The sequence below is a fragment of the Rattus norvegicus genome, chromosome 2 (assembly GCF_036323735.1).
Source record: "Rattus norvegicus strain BN/NHsdMcwi chromosome 2, GRCr8, whole genome shotgun sequence".
In the NCBI taxonomy this organism is placed as follows: Eukaryota; Metazoa; Chordata; class Mammalia; order Rodentia; family Muridae; genus Rattus; species Rattus norvegicus.
The window spans coordinates 179093303-179109425 of NC_086020.1; the positions used below are offsets into that span (position 1 = coordinate 179093303).

The 16123-nt window shown below is 38.1% G+C and overlaps 1 protein-coding gene across 1 annotated transcript; it reads right to left on the reverse strand.

Annotated features, from left to right (window-relative positions):
• Window positions 1-763: 763 nt before the first annotated feature.
• On the reverse strand, window positions 764-4115 carry S100vp (S100 calcium-binding protein, ventral prostate). Its single transcript, NM_176076.4, has 4 exons — window positions 3805-4115; window positions 3683-3730; window positions 3283-3432; window positions 764-1083 (listed from the first exon to the last, which is right to left on the reverse strand). The coding sequence occupies exons 3-4, from the start codon at window positions 3424-3426 to the stop codon at window positions 949-951; spliced, it is 279 nt and encodes a 92-aa protein (NP_788265.1). The 5' UTR covers window positions 3427-3432; window positions 3683-3730; window positions 3805-4115; the 3' UTR covers window positions 764-948.
• Between the last annotated feature and the right edge of the window lie 12008 nt (window positions 4116-16123).

Sequence of the window (16123 nt, forward strand, 5' to 3'; positions counted from 1 at the left end):
AAGGACTCAACTGATGCCCATACTACACTGTATGTCATGAAGAGGGACAACACCGAGCTACTTTCTCAAGTGGACTATACCTGAGGATTCGAAAAGGAAGCACAAAACGTTCTGAACCAACAAATACCTCCCTTGTAAGTCTCTTAGGACAACAGTTCACAAAGGTCTTCATGAATTTTACCAATATAAACACTCATTCACTTCAAGCAAAGTTGTGTGGAAGAATCACGATTTTCACCTCACAAATACGGATGGCACCCATCATCTAATATCCAAAGAATGTTATAAGTGACCCAAAGCAAAGAAACGTGGACTCAGATATGGGCTTCTTGCTGCTAAGCCAATTTGTCTGTGCTCCCACTAACAGAGCTCCAGCATTCCTGATTAGACTGGGGTTCTGCACGGAAAGACTGTTAGTATAGTAGAGTGTCAAGTAAAAGAGAGATATGTTCATGAATTTTAAAGGGTGGAGTGCTCAGGGTTTGGTTTAAGATAGCTGGTAAGTTGATAAGAAGCGACTAGGTATTGGTAACCACAGTCACAAGGACAATATTCATAGACTGGGACAAGTGAGTTAGCAGTGATGTCAGAGATGTGATATAGTTATGAAGATGAACAAATGTTGCTAAAAACAGACCCTCAGTATTACTGTTGCTCATTTAGTTGTGACTGAATGGAGAGCTTAATACACTCTAGAAGAATATAGAGCAACTGATGCTCAGTTGTCTGGGATGAACAAGTCCTGAAAGAGACATCAGCAGCATGGAGAGCACTGGTGTGAAGATTTTATTCCCCTGAAATTTGCACCCACACACACAATGTCAATGCCTGTGACATGAAATTTCTGTAGCACTGGTTGGGCAGAAGAAACATGAGCAGAATTCCTGGTTCGGAACTTTGGCCATGGCTATGCCCACCTTCTTCAAGGAAAAGCACATTGATGTGAGGCTAATCTTTGAGGGCATTGCTGTTCTTCTTCCTGTACTCCAGTGCCATTCTTCCTATCATGTCCCAAATCTCATCAAAGGGCATCTCCTTCCCCTTGTCATTCAGTATTTTGTTTTTAGTAGCTTCATCCATTGCCTGGAAGAGAGATGACTGTTAGTATTGACAGTATTCAGGGAAGCCTACCAGTTCCCAGTACAGTTCATGGGAAAAGTGACCCAGAAATCCCATTTGAGTATGAAAGTGTAGAAATGAGTGCTTGTGATGATCCACACCAAGCAGATGATATTTCTTTTGAATTTGGTTCTGGCAGCCCTCTAAATCCAGAGCTAGGACTCTGATTTTCAGACAAAGACAGCACAGTAAGTCTAAAAATGTCCCATATTGGTAATTATAAAAATGTAGCCTGCATAAATGCCATCTTCCTTGAGGAAGACAGGAGACACCTGGCCTAGCAAAGAGTGAAGTGTTTTTACAGTTGCAGGGGCTGAGAACAGAGAAAAGAAGAGGGGATATAAACCTAACTTTCAGTTGAATGTAGCAGCGCTCCCTGATCTCTTTTCAGTCATTTGTCCCTAATTATTTCTCCTGGAGGCAACTGACTGGTGGAGCCCACTCAAGCTACTTACTGGGAAACATGAAAAAAACATGACTGACTGGTGGATCTTTCTAGTTTTTTTTCCATCTTTATTAAATTGGGTATTTCTTATTTACATTTCAAATGTTATTCACTTTCCCAGTTTCCATGCCAACATCCCCTTAACTCCTCTTCCTCCCATTCTATATGGGTGTTCCCTTCCCAATCCTCCCCAATTACTACCCTCCCCCAAGAATCCCATTTACTGTGGGGTCCAGCCTTGGCAGGACTAAGGGCTTCCCCTTTTTCTGGTGCCCTTATAGGCTATTTATTGCTACCTATGCAGTTGGAGTCCAGGGTCAATTCATGTATAGTCTTTGGGTAGTGCCTTAGTCACTGGAAGCTCAGGCTGGTTGGCATGGCTGTTCACATGGAGTCTCAACCACCTTCAGCTCTTCAGTCCTTTTTCTGTTTCCTTCAACGGGGGTCCCATTCTCAGTTCAGAGGTTTGTTGCTGTCATTCACCTATGTATTTGCTGTATTCTGGCTGTGTCTCTCAGGAGACATCTACATCAGGTTCCTATCAGCCTGCACTTCTTTGCTTCATACATCTTATCTAGTTTGGTGTCTGTGTATGTATGGGCCACATTTGGGGTAGGCTATGAATGGGCGTTCCTTCAGCCTGTGCAGGGATGGATGTGAGGGGCTCAATCGTAATAATGATGAATCTTAGTGAGTCTGAGAGCTCCACCAGATGCACATCTTACACTCTTTCCCTGGAACATCTTGGTTTAGCCTCTCCTTGTATATAACTTAACAATTCAGATTTCAGATTAGGGAATAGTATTCATGGAGGGACAAAGAAGAGCACCTCTGGCCAGAAGCTTCTTGTAAAAATTCTCTGTCTGTCTCGATACAACATTCTGATTTTCTGAGTTTCTCATTTATGACAAGTTTAAACTGGGGCTGGAAATATAGGTAAAGCATTAAGAACACTTGCCCTTTTTACAGGCACATGGGTCTTGTACTTATGGTAGTAAAAAACATCTTTATTATATTGAATAAAGGTAATTCTATACATTTCCTCCATATCCATCAAACACACACACACACACACACACACACACACACACACACACACACACACACACACACAAAGAGAGAGAAGAGAAAGCTCTCCTCTCTCTCTCTTTCCACCCTGGTTAGACTAGAGAATACTAGCTGCATTGGAATATGCTTTCCATGTGCTCCTTCTGCTTGAATTTTCTTCCCTAGATCTGTCGAATAAAGCATCCATCTAGGACTACCTCAAGTCCCCATTCAGGGCTTAGTATTCCTCCATTTCATAGTAAATCACTATTGTGGCATGGACCTGGCCTTAGGTCTAGTATTCCCAATTGATAGTGGAAGTTACATCTCTCTTACCATAGCAACTTGAATTTGCTTTATCAAAACCAACCAACACACACACACACACACACACACACACACACACACTCACACAAAATATCCCACCCAGTCTATCTTCCTGGCAATTAAGGAAGTGAAATTAACTGTGTTTTAATTTTGTGCCTCTCTGTCATTGGTGAGCAGATATATACCTTTGTTTAGAACCCGGACTTTCACAATACATTGCAACTGCAGTTTCCTAACTACCAATATCTAAGTATGACCACCCCAGTCACCCTGAGAGGAAAGAGTTTGAACTTTCGCTCTGACTTTGCAGACTATACACTCCACCATCAGTAAGAAGTACTTACCTTTAGAAAATTTGGAAGTTCCTCTCTAAAGAGCCTTTTTACTTCCTGGACATCCAGTTTGTCTATCTTTTTCACGGAGAACTCTTGTAATATCATTAAGAGCTCCATTATCTCCTGCTCAGTTGAGGTCAAATTTTGGGCCATCTTATACTGTTGGAAGAATGGAAACAAGAAAGTTCCAAGGAGAAATTGTTCACCTTTACTTGACCTGTTTTCTTGAAAGGAATAAATTGTAAGATCAGAGGAACATCAAATAAAAAAGAAATGCTACATTACTAGTGCTGGGAAGAAAGCTTTTTAATCATATGTAAAAAATGAGATTTTGATATTCTATAGAAAATCAAAAATTACAGCATTTTGTAACACAAGGCTCTTACAAACAGTAAAGAAAACAACAAACCTGTCAAGGTCAGTTGGAAAGTCTTCAGGAGAAAGGATTAAAACACTTCTGTTTCAAGGAAAAAATAAATCATTATAATCCAACTTGTAGCACCCTGATAGGGAAATTGAAAGATAACTTACCAAACTGTGGAGCTACACAGATTGTGTGTCAGAGGAGGTGAACACAAATATTTATAAGTAAGCCTTTGCTGGAGTCATGACTTTCCTAGGAAAATACTGAGTCACAACTTAATAATCTAGTTACCCTCCCAATCCTAGAGCTGGGACAGAACTAATATCTCTATATATCTTTCTCTTCCTCTCTTCTTCTCTCTCTACTTTTCTTTCTTTGTTTCTCTTCTCCAGTCTTTCTTCTTCTCCCTTCCAGTGTCGCTACCTTCTTTGCTTGCTATTTTACTCTCCCTCTTTCAAATAACTAACATGAGAGTAAAGCTGGCCAGAGGACTTCCTGATCTGGCTTCAGTAAGAGAAGATGGACCTAATTTTTTAGATACTAGAGGCCCCAGGGAAGTGAAAGGCCTGATCCTGTTGAGTGGAGCAACCTCTCAGAGGCAAGGGTGAGGAGGACTGGAATGAGCAACTGCAGGAAGAAGGCCAGGAAAGGGAGATGGGTAGAATTTAAATAGGATAAAAAGAAACAAAATGAGAGAAAATAGACTAAGAATTGAAATAGTGTTCTCCAAGAAATATATATATATATATATATATATATATATATTCATTGAATACTTCAAATATTTTTGATGTCCTTAGACATGAAGAAACTGCAAATTAAAACTAATTTATCTCATCCTCAATCTAGGTATAATGTCTATCATGAAGAAGACACAGGCTGGTAGCATTGGGAAAAAATATCTCCTCTTCAGTATTAGTAAGAATGTGAAGTAGAATAGCATCTGTGAAGATTTATGTGGGAACAAACATAGAACTATCATATGGCACAAGTAATCATTAAAGAAGTTACTAGGGGAGGGAAAGATCTGTGCTTATGTACCACTTAGATTAACATAGAAAACATTTCCAGACCAAAAGAAATCTATAGATTCAATTCTGTTTCCAGCAAAATTCAAACATTATTCTTCACAGACCTTGAAAGGACAATTTTCAGCTCCACATAGAAATAACAAAACTGCACAAAAACGAAAACAATAAGATAATGGCTGGAAATCAGACTATTCTTGATCTCAATTTACACTATATACCTATAGCAATAAAACCTGTATGGTATTGGTATAAAAACAGGCAAGCTGATCAACAGCATGATATCAAAGCCCCATATGTAAATCCATATACCTATGGACACCTGGTTTTTATTAATAGGTCAAAAACCCACACTAGAACAAAGGATAGCACCTTCAACAAATAATGAAGGTCATACTGGATACTTGCAGGGAGAAGAGTAAAAATAGAACCATATGTATCACCCTCAACAATACTGAAGTACATGTGGATCAAAGAGACCTCTTTATTAAACCAGATACACTGAATCTAATAGAAAAAATGACAGGTGACTACATCCTGAAGAGAACACTAATACCAAAGCACTTAGACCAACAATTGACAAATGGGACCACATAAAACTGAAAAGCTTCTTTATTGTAAAGGACACTGTCATTCAGACATAGGGGCTGCCTACATATACATGGGTAAAAGATTTTCACCTACTCCACACCTTCTAAAGGATTAATACCAAAATATAGAAAGAAACCAAGAAGCCATATAACAAGTAAACTAATAATCCAAATAACAAGTGGGGTACAGACCTAAACAAAGAATTTTAAATGGAAGAAACTCAAATGACTGAGAAATAAAGAAAACTTCAGCATCTGTAGCCATCTGGGAAATGCAAATGAATACTACTTTGAGATTTCATCATACACCTCTCAGAATGGCTAGGGTCAACAGAACCTGTGAGAGATCATTTGGTGAGGAAATGGAGCAAAGGGGACATTCTTCCCTTACAGCTGAAGGTGCAGACTTATATAAATAGTAGATAGAATTCAATATAGCAGTTCTTCAGAACTCCAGTGGGTATCAATCTAACTCAAGGAGCAGGGATATCACTCAGGGCCATGTATCCATAGGATGTTTGGTCTTACAGCACGTATACATGTTCAAAGTGTTCATTGTGGCTATATTCATAAAAGCCAGTAAATAAAAATAACCTAGATAAAATGAAGATTGGATAAAGAAAATATGGCACATTTACACCATGGAGAATTCATCAGGATAAAATACTATATCATGAATGTAAAGAAAAGTTGATCAAACTAAAGAAAATCATGCTGAAGCAATTAACCCAGAGCCATAATAACAAATCTAGTGTGTATTCTTTGAAAAGCTTCAGGTCCTACCAAGAGATACAGGGGGTTTTGCAAGAGTGTTTCATTGCCTGCAGAGATGGAGCCTTCTCAATTATATGCTACTGTTGTATCCACTTCTTTCAATCGAAAAGAAAAGAGGAAAAGAAGAAAAGAAAATCATAGAAATGGGTTTGATAAAAAGATTTAAAATGAAAACTAAAATGAAGAAACTGATAAATATCAAGAACAGGGAGGAAGCAGTAGCATTGGAATAATTATTGCTGTTCCTAATTTGATAAATTTGGCAAGCCTCTGACCAGATTGGACAACTCAGTTATGGTCCTCTCACATGGGCCTGACCCAGCAATGCCAGGAAATCAACAGAAGTAAAATGGAAACATCTTACAGATATGCCTGGGAATGCAATACCGTTTTAACAGTGAAACTGGACTTATTTTACAATTCCTTATCAAAATATACAAGTTCTATAATTTCAGACACATTGCCATGTGACATCTATTGGGAAGAAGCAGTTGAACTCTTAAATGGTTAAATGTTACTCAAAAGTTGTTGACTTAAATTGAATAGGTCAACTCTACTGTGAAAACATGGCCATCTGCAGGCCAGAGAAAGAATTTTCTAGCTGCTTCCATTGCCTTATGTAATCTCTAACATTATGCTATAATTCTGAACAGGTGCCTTGGGCAGTAATAGAACTCAGATCAGGTATAATACTTTATTTACTGAAGACAAACCTGACTGTATACTATTGATAAAGGGATATTAATTCAGGATTCTATTGAATACTGCATCTGAAGTATGTGTTATTTCATTCAAACACATGGGCTTATAAGCATTGGGCCATTTAGGCCTCTAATATAGGGACTTCTCAAATATATCAGAGGTTAAAATCTCTTAGATGCCTTGGACTGGAAAAAAGAATTAGCTGTTTTAAGACTTTCATATTTCACTCTGTCATAAAATTCTGTGGACAAAATCTGATGCGACATTGGGAATTATACTCCCAGCAACTAATGGGATGAGCCTTTTTCATGGGGACAATTAATCACTTCCACATTTCCAAACCAGTGCAGAGGAATGGCTGAGACAGATTCTAGAGTTGCCAGTGACTTCTCTGCTTTCCCAATAAGCTCTAGCTGTATTAATCTTCCTATGCATCTTCCTGCTTAACTCCTGATCATGAACTCTGCACTGATCCTATCTGCCTATTGTTTAAACTTTAAACTCCATGACCAAGCATATCTGATACAGGTTTCTGTAAATGAATATTCTTCCTTGTAGGAAATGATGAGCTCAGATGAATGACACGATTACACTTTTCACTATAAATTTAGTACAATAGAATAAAATTATATATCCCTAAATCCTGGTATTTGAAGTACTCCTTCATTCAAATCCAAAGACTGAAAATGAAGCTAATATCCATGTATGGCTCCAGAAATGCCTCAGGTATGATTTTGAAATTGTCTAATGGTGAAATTTGATTGCCAGTCAGCAAGTCAAATTTTCTATATCATGATGTTTTGAACATCAAGGTAAGGGATCTTAAAAGTTCATGTGATTAAGATAAATGATTTCATTTTATGCTTTAGGTCATTTGAAACATATTGAAAAAAAAGCTGAAGGATGTCAATATGGGTGAGAATAACATTCAAATCTTTCATATATGAACTTTCTAATTACTTACATGTAATTTTCTTTTACTCCAAAATGCCTGTGAATATAAGAATGTTCCCATTCTTCCTAGAATACACATGCATATAATTTAATTCTCTGTTGTTAGAGTAAGTTTTCTGAGTCAGGATACAGTTAACAACAGTGTAGCTGCAATTAATTTTTCAGGAAAATTCACAGTGAAACTTCAATGTACCATTGTAATCATAGTTTATTGCTGAATTATAACATTACTCAAAAAGAATTTTGAATAATACAAAGCTATAGTTAGTGAATTTTCTGCATTGTGAGATTACATGGGTTCTTACATGCAAAGTAAGAAAACTGCTATACAAATGACACATAATGGAATTCTGTTATCATTTAGCCGGCTTCCTAGAATAGTGTCAAATATCAAGAAGCTGACCTGTAAAAATATTTTGGAAACACTTTACATAAATAGATGGACATACCATAATGAAACCTCTTAATTTTGTACAAGTAATGTATACTATAATAACAAAAAATAAAATTGCGATTGTTGGGGGGAGGGTGGTAATAGGGGAGAGGATGGAGAGGGGAAGCAGATATAGAGGGGGAGAGGGAGGTGTTAGGGGGTTGTTGGCCCAGAAACTGGGAAGGGGAATAACAATCCAATGTAAATAAGAATTACTCAAGTTAATAAAGACAAAAAAAATATGTGATAAATTTTGCATGCCATTTTTCTTGGCAAAGTTGTTATCCTTATGAAAATAAATTCCTTTTTTGAAACATACTCAATGTATTCTCTGTTCTAAACTTGTTGCCCACCTATTATTAATTTTATACTTATCTCACAGATTGAATGCAGGATCTCAAGGCTATATACATGAAAGTTTATCAAGCTTTTTTCCCTACTAATTACTAATTAACCCAACAGAATGAATTAGTTAAAACCATAAAGGTCCTAGAGACGCAACATTCCAGTTAGCTTTTTGTCATTGACTCTCCATTTAGAGACATCACAACCCTTTGGAAAGAAAACTGCATATCTCAAACTGATAAAGTTATGCATAATCTTTTCCCTACAAGCTCAGTAAATAATTTATTCCAGGTCTTTGCAATTATTTATTGTATATATGTCTGCTCATATGTGATTTCCTTTGCTTTTGGCACAAGGAATGCACAGGAACTTATTCTAATCTACCTTCTGTCTTTCATTTGTTCTAAAGGTCACTGACAGCCAAACTCTAAATCTCATCCCTGCTGAATTTCTGCTAGCAAAATTTCACATACCTAAGAGTCACGCAAAAGCCATACTTGTCCAAAATTTCTAAATTGGTTTGTAGAACATCTCCTTTGCGGTTTTGTCTCTATTGGATTGAAAGAAATTATCTCTGATAGATGGATATTATTATAGACTGGAATTTGACAAGTAGAAATATATTTAGGACTTTATATTTTCTCAACTATGATGCAGGTAACAGTTCAAGCTCAAAAACCTGGTATTGATGTCATATCTAACATAGATTGCTTGCTTCTATGAATATTCCTAAGAAAATCAATACTGATAATGACCCTGTATATCCCTCTAACAAGGTCCAATATTTATAACAATGCTCTCATGTTACACAGAAGACTGGGATACTATGTAACAGTGCAGAAGCACTGTAGCATTGAAGCTCTAGTCACACAAACAATGAGGATAGAGAGCTGAGACTATAGAGCACAGCAACTATGATTATCTAGAGAATTGTATACAAGTTTTGAATCTTTACACAGTAATGGCTCTTATCCCCCCAAAGAATTGCTATTCGAATAACTCAAAGACATGAGGTCATTGCTAACTCCTATTTAATGTTCTGTTCTTTGTTCACAAGATTAGGAAAAAAAGATGTTTAGGTAAAGGTTAAAAGTTTTGTTTCTATCATTACAGAAGCTGGACATTTTCTGGTTTTATTAGCACAAAATGAAAATATGTCTTCATAACTCAGTATATCAGGTTCTGGAGAGTGGCAAAAGCTATCAGTTCAGCAATCTGCAAGGCCATACCTGTTTTAATCTTTGAGATCTCAGGTGTATGGTCTGACAGATGGACACATGGCTTGGTTCCTGAATGTACATGTTTAGGTAAGCATCATCATTAGGTGAACAAGATCCAAACATCTTGCAGACCAGGACTTACATAGATTCCAGTAGTTTTCAGGAGACAGCTTGATTTATTAACCTGGATTTATTTGTTAGCATTGATTAAAGGAGGTCAGTTGGCAGAGCTTCTTTCTTGGGTAAGTTGGCCCTTGCCTATCTTTTCTTCGATGAAGAAATTGAAAATTTTCTCACAACCTTATTTTACTAGATGCCTGTCCCATAGTGAAAAGCACACATTGTTGGTCATGAGATGCACAATATTGATGAATGAATGAGCTCTAGAATGTTATTTAACCATAAATGTGGGTTTTCTTTTTTTTTGTCTTGTTTTGTTTTATCTTTATTAACTTGAGTATTTCTTATTTACATTTCGATTCTTATTCCCCTTCCCGGTTTCCAGGCCAACATCCCCCAACCCCTCCCCTCCCCTTCTATATGGGCTTCCCCTCCCCATTCTCCCCCAATTACCCCCCTCCCCCCAACAATCACGTTCACTGGGGGTTCAGTCTTGGCAGGACCAAGGGCTTCCCCTTCCACTGGTGCTCTTACTAGGATATTCATTGCTACCTATGAGGTTGGAGCCCAGGGTCAGTCCATGTATGGTCTTCGGATAGTGGCTTAGTCCCTGGAAGCTCTGGTTGGTTGACATTGTTGTTCATATGGGGTCTCGAGCCCCTTCAAGCTCTTCCAGTTCTTTCTCTGATTCCTTCAACGGGGGACCTATTCTCAGTTCAGTGGTTTGCTGCTGGCATTCGCCTCTGTATTTGCTGTATTCTGGCTGTGTCTCTCAGGAGCGATCTACATCCGGCTCCTGTCGGTCTGCACTTCTTTGCTTCATCCATCTTGTCTAATTGGGTGGCTGTATATGTATGGGCCCCATGTGGGGCAGGCTCTGAATGGGTGTTCCTTCTGTGTCTGTTTTAATCTTTGCCTCTCTATTCCCTGCCAAAGGTATTCTTGTTCCCTTTTTAAAGAAGGAGTGAAGCATTCACATTTTGATCATCTGTCTTGAGTTTCATTTGTTCTAGGCATCTAGGGTAATTCAAGCATTTGGGCTAATAGCCACTTATCAATGTGTGCATACCATGTGTGTTTTTCTGTGATTGGGTTACCTCACTCAGGATATTTTCCAGTTCCAACCATTTGCCTACAAATTTCATAAAGTCATTGTTTTTGATAGCTGAGTAATATTCCATTGTGTAGATGTACTACATTTTCTGTATCCATTCCTCTGTTGAAGGGCATGTGGGTTCTTTCCAGCTTCTGGCTGTTATAAATAAGGCTGCGATGAACATAGTGGAGCACGTGTCTTTTTTATATGTTGGGCATCTTTTGGGTATATGCCCAAGAGAGGTATAGCTGGATCCTCAGGCAGTTCAATGTCCAATTTTCTGAGGAACCTCCAGACTGATATCCAGAATGGTTGTACCAGTCTGCAATCCCACCAACAATGGAGGAGTGTTCCTCTTTCTCCACATCCTTGCCAGCATCTGCTGTCACCTGAGTTTTTGATCTTAGCCATTCTCACTGGTGTGAGGTGAAATCTCAGGGTTGTTTTGATTTGCATTTCCCTTATGACTAAAGCTGTTGAACATTTCTTTAGGTGTTTCTCAGCCATTCGGCATTCCTCAGCTGTGAATTCTTTGTTTAGCTCTGAATCCCATTTTTAATAGGGTTATTTGTCTCCCTGTGGTCTAACTTCTTGAGTTCTTTGTATATTTTGGATATAAGGCCTCTATCTGTTGTAGGATTGGTAAAGATCTTTTCCCAATCTGTTGGTTGCCGTTTTGTCCTAACCACAGTGTCCTTTGCCTTACAGAAGCTTTGCAGTTTTATGAGATCCCATTTGTCGATTCTTGATCTTAGAGCATAAGCCATTGGTGTTTTGTTCAGGAAATTATTTCCAGTGCCCATGTGTTCCAGATGCTTCCCTACTTTTACTTCTATTAGTTTGAGTGTATCTGATTTGATGTGGAGGTCCTGGATCCACTTGGACTTAAGCTTTGTACAGGGTGATAAGCATGGATCGATCTGCATTCTTCTACATGTTGCCCTCCAGTTGAACCAGCACCATTTGCTGAAAATGCTATCTTTTTCCATTGGATGGTTTTGGCTCCTTTGTCAAAAATCAAGTGACCATAGGTGTGTGGGTTCATTTCTGGGTCTTCAATTCTGTTCCATTGGCCTATCTGTCTGTCTCTGTACCAATACCATGCAGTTTTTATCACTATTGCTCTGTAATACTGCTTGAGTTCAGGGATAGTGATTCCCCCTGAAGTCCTTTTATTGTTGAGGATAGTTTTAGCTATCCTGGGTTTTTTGTTATTCCAAATGAATTTGCAAATTGTTCTGTCTAACTCTTTGAAGAATTGGATTGGTATTTTTGGGGATTGCATTGAATCTGTAGATCGCTTTTGGTAAAATGGCCATTTTTACTATATTAATCCTGCCAATCCATGAGCATGGGAGATCTTTCCATCTTCTGAGGTCTTCTTCAATTTCTTTCTTCAGAGTCTTGAAGTTCTTATTGTACAAATCTTTTACATGCTTGGTTAAAGTCACACCGAGGTACTTTATATTATTTGGGTCTATTATGAAGGGTGTCGTTTCCCTAATTTCTTTCTCGGCTTGTTTCTCTTTTGTGTAGAGGAAGGCTACTGATTTATTTCAGTTCATTTTATACCCAGCCACTTTGCTGAAGTTGTTTATCAGCTTTAGTAGTTCTCTGGTGGAACTTTTGGGATCCTTTAAATATACTATCATATCATCTGCAAATAGTGATATTTCGATTTCTTCTTTTCCGATGTGTATCCCCTTGACCTCCTTTTGTTGTCTGATTGCTCTGGCTAGAACTTCAAGAACTATATTGAATAAGTAGGGAGAGAGTGGGCAGTGTTGTCTAGTCCCTGATTTTAGTGGGATTGCTTCAAGTTTCTCTCCATTTAGTTTAATGTTAGCAACTGGTTTGCTGTATATGGCTTTTACTATGTTTAGATATGGGCTTTGAATTCCTATTCTTTCCAGGACTTTTATCATGAAGGGCTGTTGAATTTTGTCAAATGCTTTCTCAGCCTCTAATGAAATGATCATGTGGTTTTTTTCTTTCAGTTTGTTTATATAATGGATCACGTTGATGGTTTTCCGTATATTAAACCATCCCTGCATGCCTGGGATGAAGCCTAATTGATCATGGTGGATGATTGTTTTGATGTGCTCTTGGATTCGATTTGTCAGAATTTTATTGAGTATTTTTGCATTGATATTCATAAGGGAAATTGGTCTGAAGTTCTCTTTCTTTGTTGGGTCTTTGTGTGATTTAGGTATAAGAGTAATTGTGGCTTCATAGAAGGAATTTGGTAGTGTTCCATCTGCTTCAATTTTGTGGAATAGTTTGGATAATATTGGTATGAGGTCTTCTATGAAGGTCTGATAGAATTCTGCACTAAACCCATCTGGACCTGGGCTCTTTTTGGTTGGGAGACCTTTAATGACTGCTTCTATTTCCTTAGGAGTTATGGGGTTGTTTAACTGGTTTATCTGTTCCTGATTTAACTTCGATACCTGGTATCTGTCTAGGAAATTGTCCATTTCCTGCAGATTTTCAAGGTTTGCTGAATATAGGAATTTATAGTAAGATATGATGATTTTTTGAATTTTGTCTGAATCTGTAGTTATGTCTCCCTTTTCATTTCTGATTTTGTTAATTTCGACACACTCTCTGTGTCCTCTCGTTAGTCTGGCTAAGGGTTTAATCTATCTTTGATTTTCTCAAAGAACCAACTTTGGTTCTGTTGATTCTTTCTATGATCCTTTTTGTTTTTACCTGTTTGATTTCAGCATGATTTTCATTATATCCTGCCTTTTACTCCTCCTTGGTGTATTTGCTTCTTTTTGTTCTAGAGCTTTTAGGTGTGCTGTCAAGCAGGTGACATATGCTCTTTCCTGTTTCTTTCTGCAGGCACTCAGCGCTATGAGTTTTCCTCTTAGCACAGCTTTCATTGTGTCCCATAAGTTTGGGTATGTTGTACCTTCATTTTCATTAAATAATAAAAAGGCTTTAAATTCTTTCTTTATTTCGTCCTTGACCAGGTTATCATTGAGTAGAGCATTGTTCAATTTCCACCTATATGTGGGCATTCTTCCCGTATTGTTATTGAAGACCAGCTTTAGGCAATGGTGGTCTGATAGGACGCATGGGATTATTTCTATCTTTCTGTACCTGTTGAGGCCTGTTTTTGACCAGTTATATGGTCATTTTGGAGAAAGAAATATGAGGACCTGAGAAGAAGCTATATCCTTTTGCTTTAGGGTAGAATGTTCTATAAATATCTGTTAAGTCCATTTGGCTCATGACTTCTCTTAGTCTGTCTACGTCTCTGTTTAATTTCTGTTTCCATGATCTGTCCATTGATGAGAGTGTGGTGTTGAAATCTCCTACTATTATTGTGTGAGGTGCAATGTGTGCTTTGAGCTTTAGTAAGGTTTCTTTTACGTATGCAGGTGCCCTTGTATTTGGGGCATAGATATTTAGGATTGAGAGTTCATCTTGGTGGATTTTTCCTTTGATGAATGTGAAGTGTCCTTCCTTATCTTTTTTGATGACTTTTAGTTGAAAATTGGTTTTATTTGATATTAGAATGGCTACTCCAGCTTGCTTCTTCCGACCATTTGCTTGGAAAGTTGTTTTCCAGCCTTTCACTCTGAGGTAGTGTCTGTCTTTGTCTCTGAGGTGTGTTTCCTGTAGGCAGCAGAATGCAGGGTCCTCGTTGCGTATCCAGTTGTTAATCTATGTCTTTTTATTGGGGAGTTGAGGCCATTGATGTTGAGAGATATTAAGGAATAGTGATTATTGCTTTCTGTTACACTCATATTTGGATATGAGGTTATGTTTGTGTGCTTTTCTTCTCTTTGTTTTGTTGCCAAGACGATTAGTTTCTTGCTTCTTCTAGGGTATAGCTTGCCTCCTTATGTTGGGCTTTACCATTTATTATCCTTTGTAGTGCTGGATTTGTAGAAAGATATTGTGTAAATTTGGTTTTGTCATGGAATGTCTTGGTTTCTCCATCAATGTTAATTGAGAGTTTTGCAGGATACAGTAACCTGGGCTGGCATTTGTGTTCTCTTAGTGTCTGTATGACATCTGTCCAGGATCTTCTGGCTTTCATAGTTTCTGGTGAAAAGTCTGGTGTGATTCTGATAGGTCTGCCTTTATATGTTACTTGACCTTTTTCCCTTACTGCTTTTAATATTCTTTCTTTATTTCGTGCGTTTGGTGTTTTGACTATTATGTGATGGGAGGAGTTCCTTTTCTGGTCCAATCTATTTGGAGTTCTGTAGGCTTCTTGTATGCCTATGGGTATCTCTTTCTTTAGGTTAGGGAAGTTTTCTTCTATGATTTTGTTGAAGATATTTACTGGTCCTTTGAGCTGGGAGTCTTCACTCTCTTCTATACCTATTATCCTTAGGTTTGATCTTATCATTGAGTCCTGGATTTCCTGTATGTTTTGGACCAGTAGCTTTTTCTGCTTTACATTATCTTTGACAGTTGAGTTGATGATTTCTATGGAATCTTCTGCTCCTGAGATTCTCTCTTCCATCTCTTGTATTCTGTTGGTGAAGCTCGTATCTACAGCTCCTTGTCTCTTCTTTTGGTTTTCTATATCCAGGGTTGTTTCCATGTGTTCTTTCTTGATTGCTTCTATTTCCATTTTTAATTCCTTCAACTGTTTGATTGTGTTTTCCTGGAATTCTTTCAGGGATTTTTGTGACTCCTCTCTATGGGCTTCTACTTGTTTATTTATGTTTTCCTGGAATTCTTTTTGGGATTTTTGCAATTCCTCTGTAGGCTTCTACTTGTTCGCTAAGGGAGTTCTTCATGTCTTTCTTGAAGTCCTTCAGCATCATGATCAAATATGATTTTGAAACTAGATCTTGCTTTTCTTTTGTGTTTGGATATTCCGTGTTTGGTTTGGTGGGAGAATTGGGCTCTGATGATGTCATGTCGTCTTGGTTTCTGTTGCTTGGGTTCCTGCGCTTGCCTCTCGCCATCACATTATCTCTAGTGTTACTTTGTTCTGACATTTCTGACAGTGGCTAGACTGTCCTATAAGCCTGTGTTTCAGGAGTGCTGTAGATCTGTTTTCCTGTTTTCTCTCAGCCAGTTATGGGGACAGAGTGTTCTGCTTTCAGGCGTATAGTTTTTCCTTTCTACAGGTCTTCAGCTGTTCCTGTGGGCCTGTGTCTTGAGTTCACCAGGCAGGTCTCTTGCAGTAGAAAAGTTGGTCTTACCTGTGGTCCTGAGGCTCAAGTTTGCTCAGGGGATGTTGCTTATGAGC

Coding starts and splice junctions, on each gene's coding strand:
- S100vp (NM_176076.4), bottom strand. CDS start 3,426: ATGGCCCAAAATTTGACCTCAACTGAGCAGGAGATAATGGAGCTCTTA. Junction 1,084..3,282: donor AACTTCCAAATTTTCTAAAG/GTAAGTACTTCT, acceptor TCTCTCTTCCAG/GCAATGGATGAAGCTACTAA.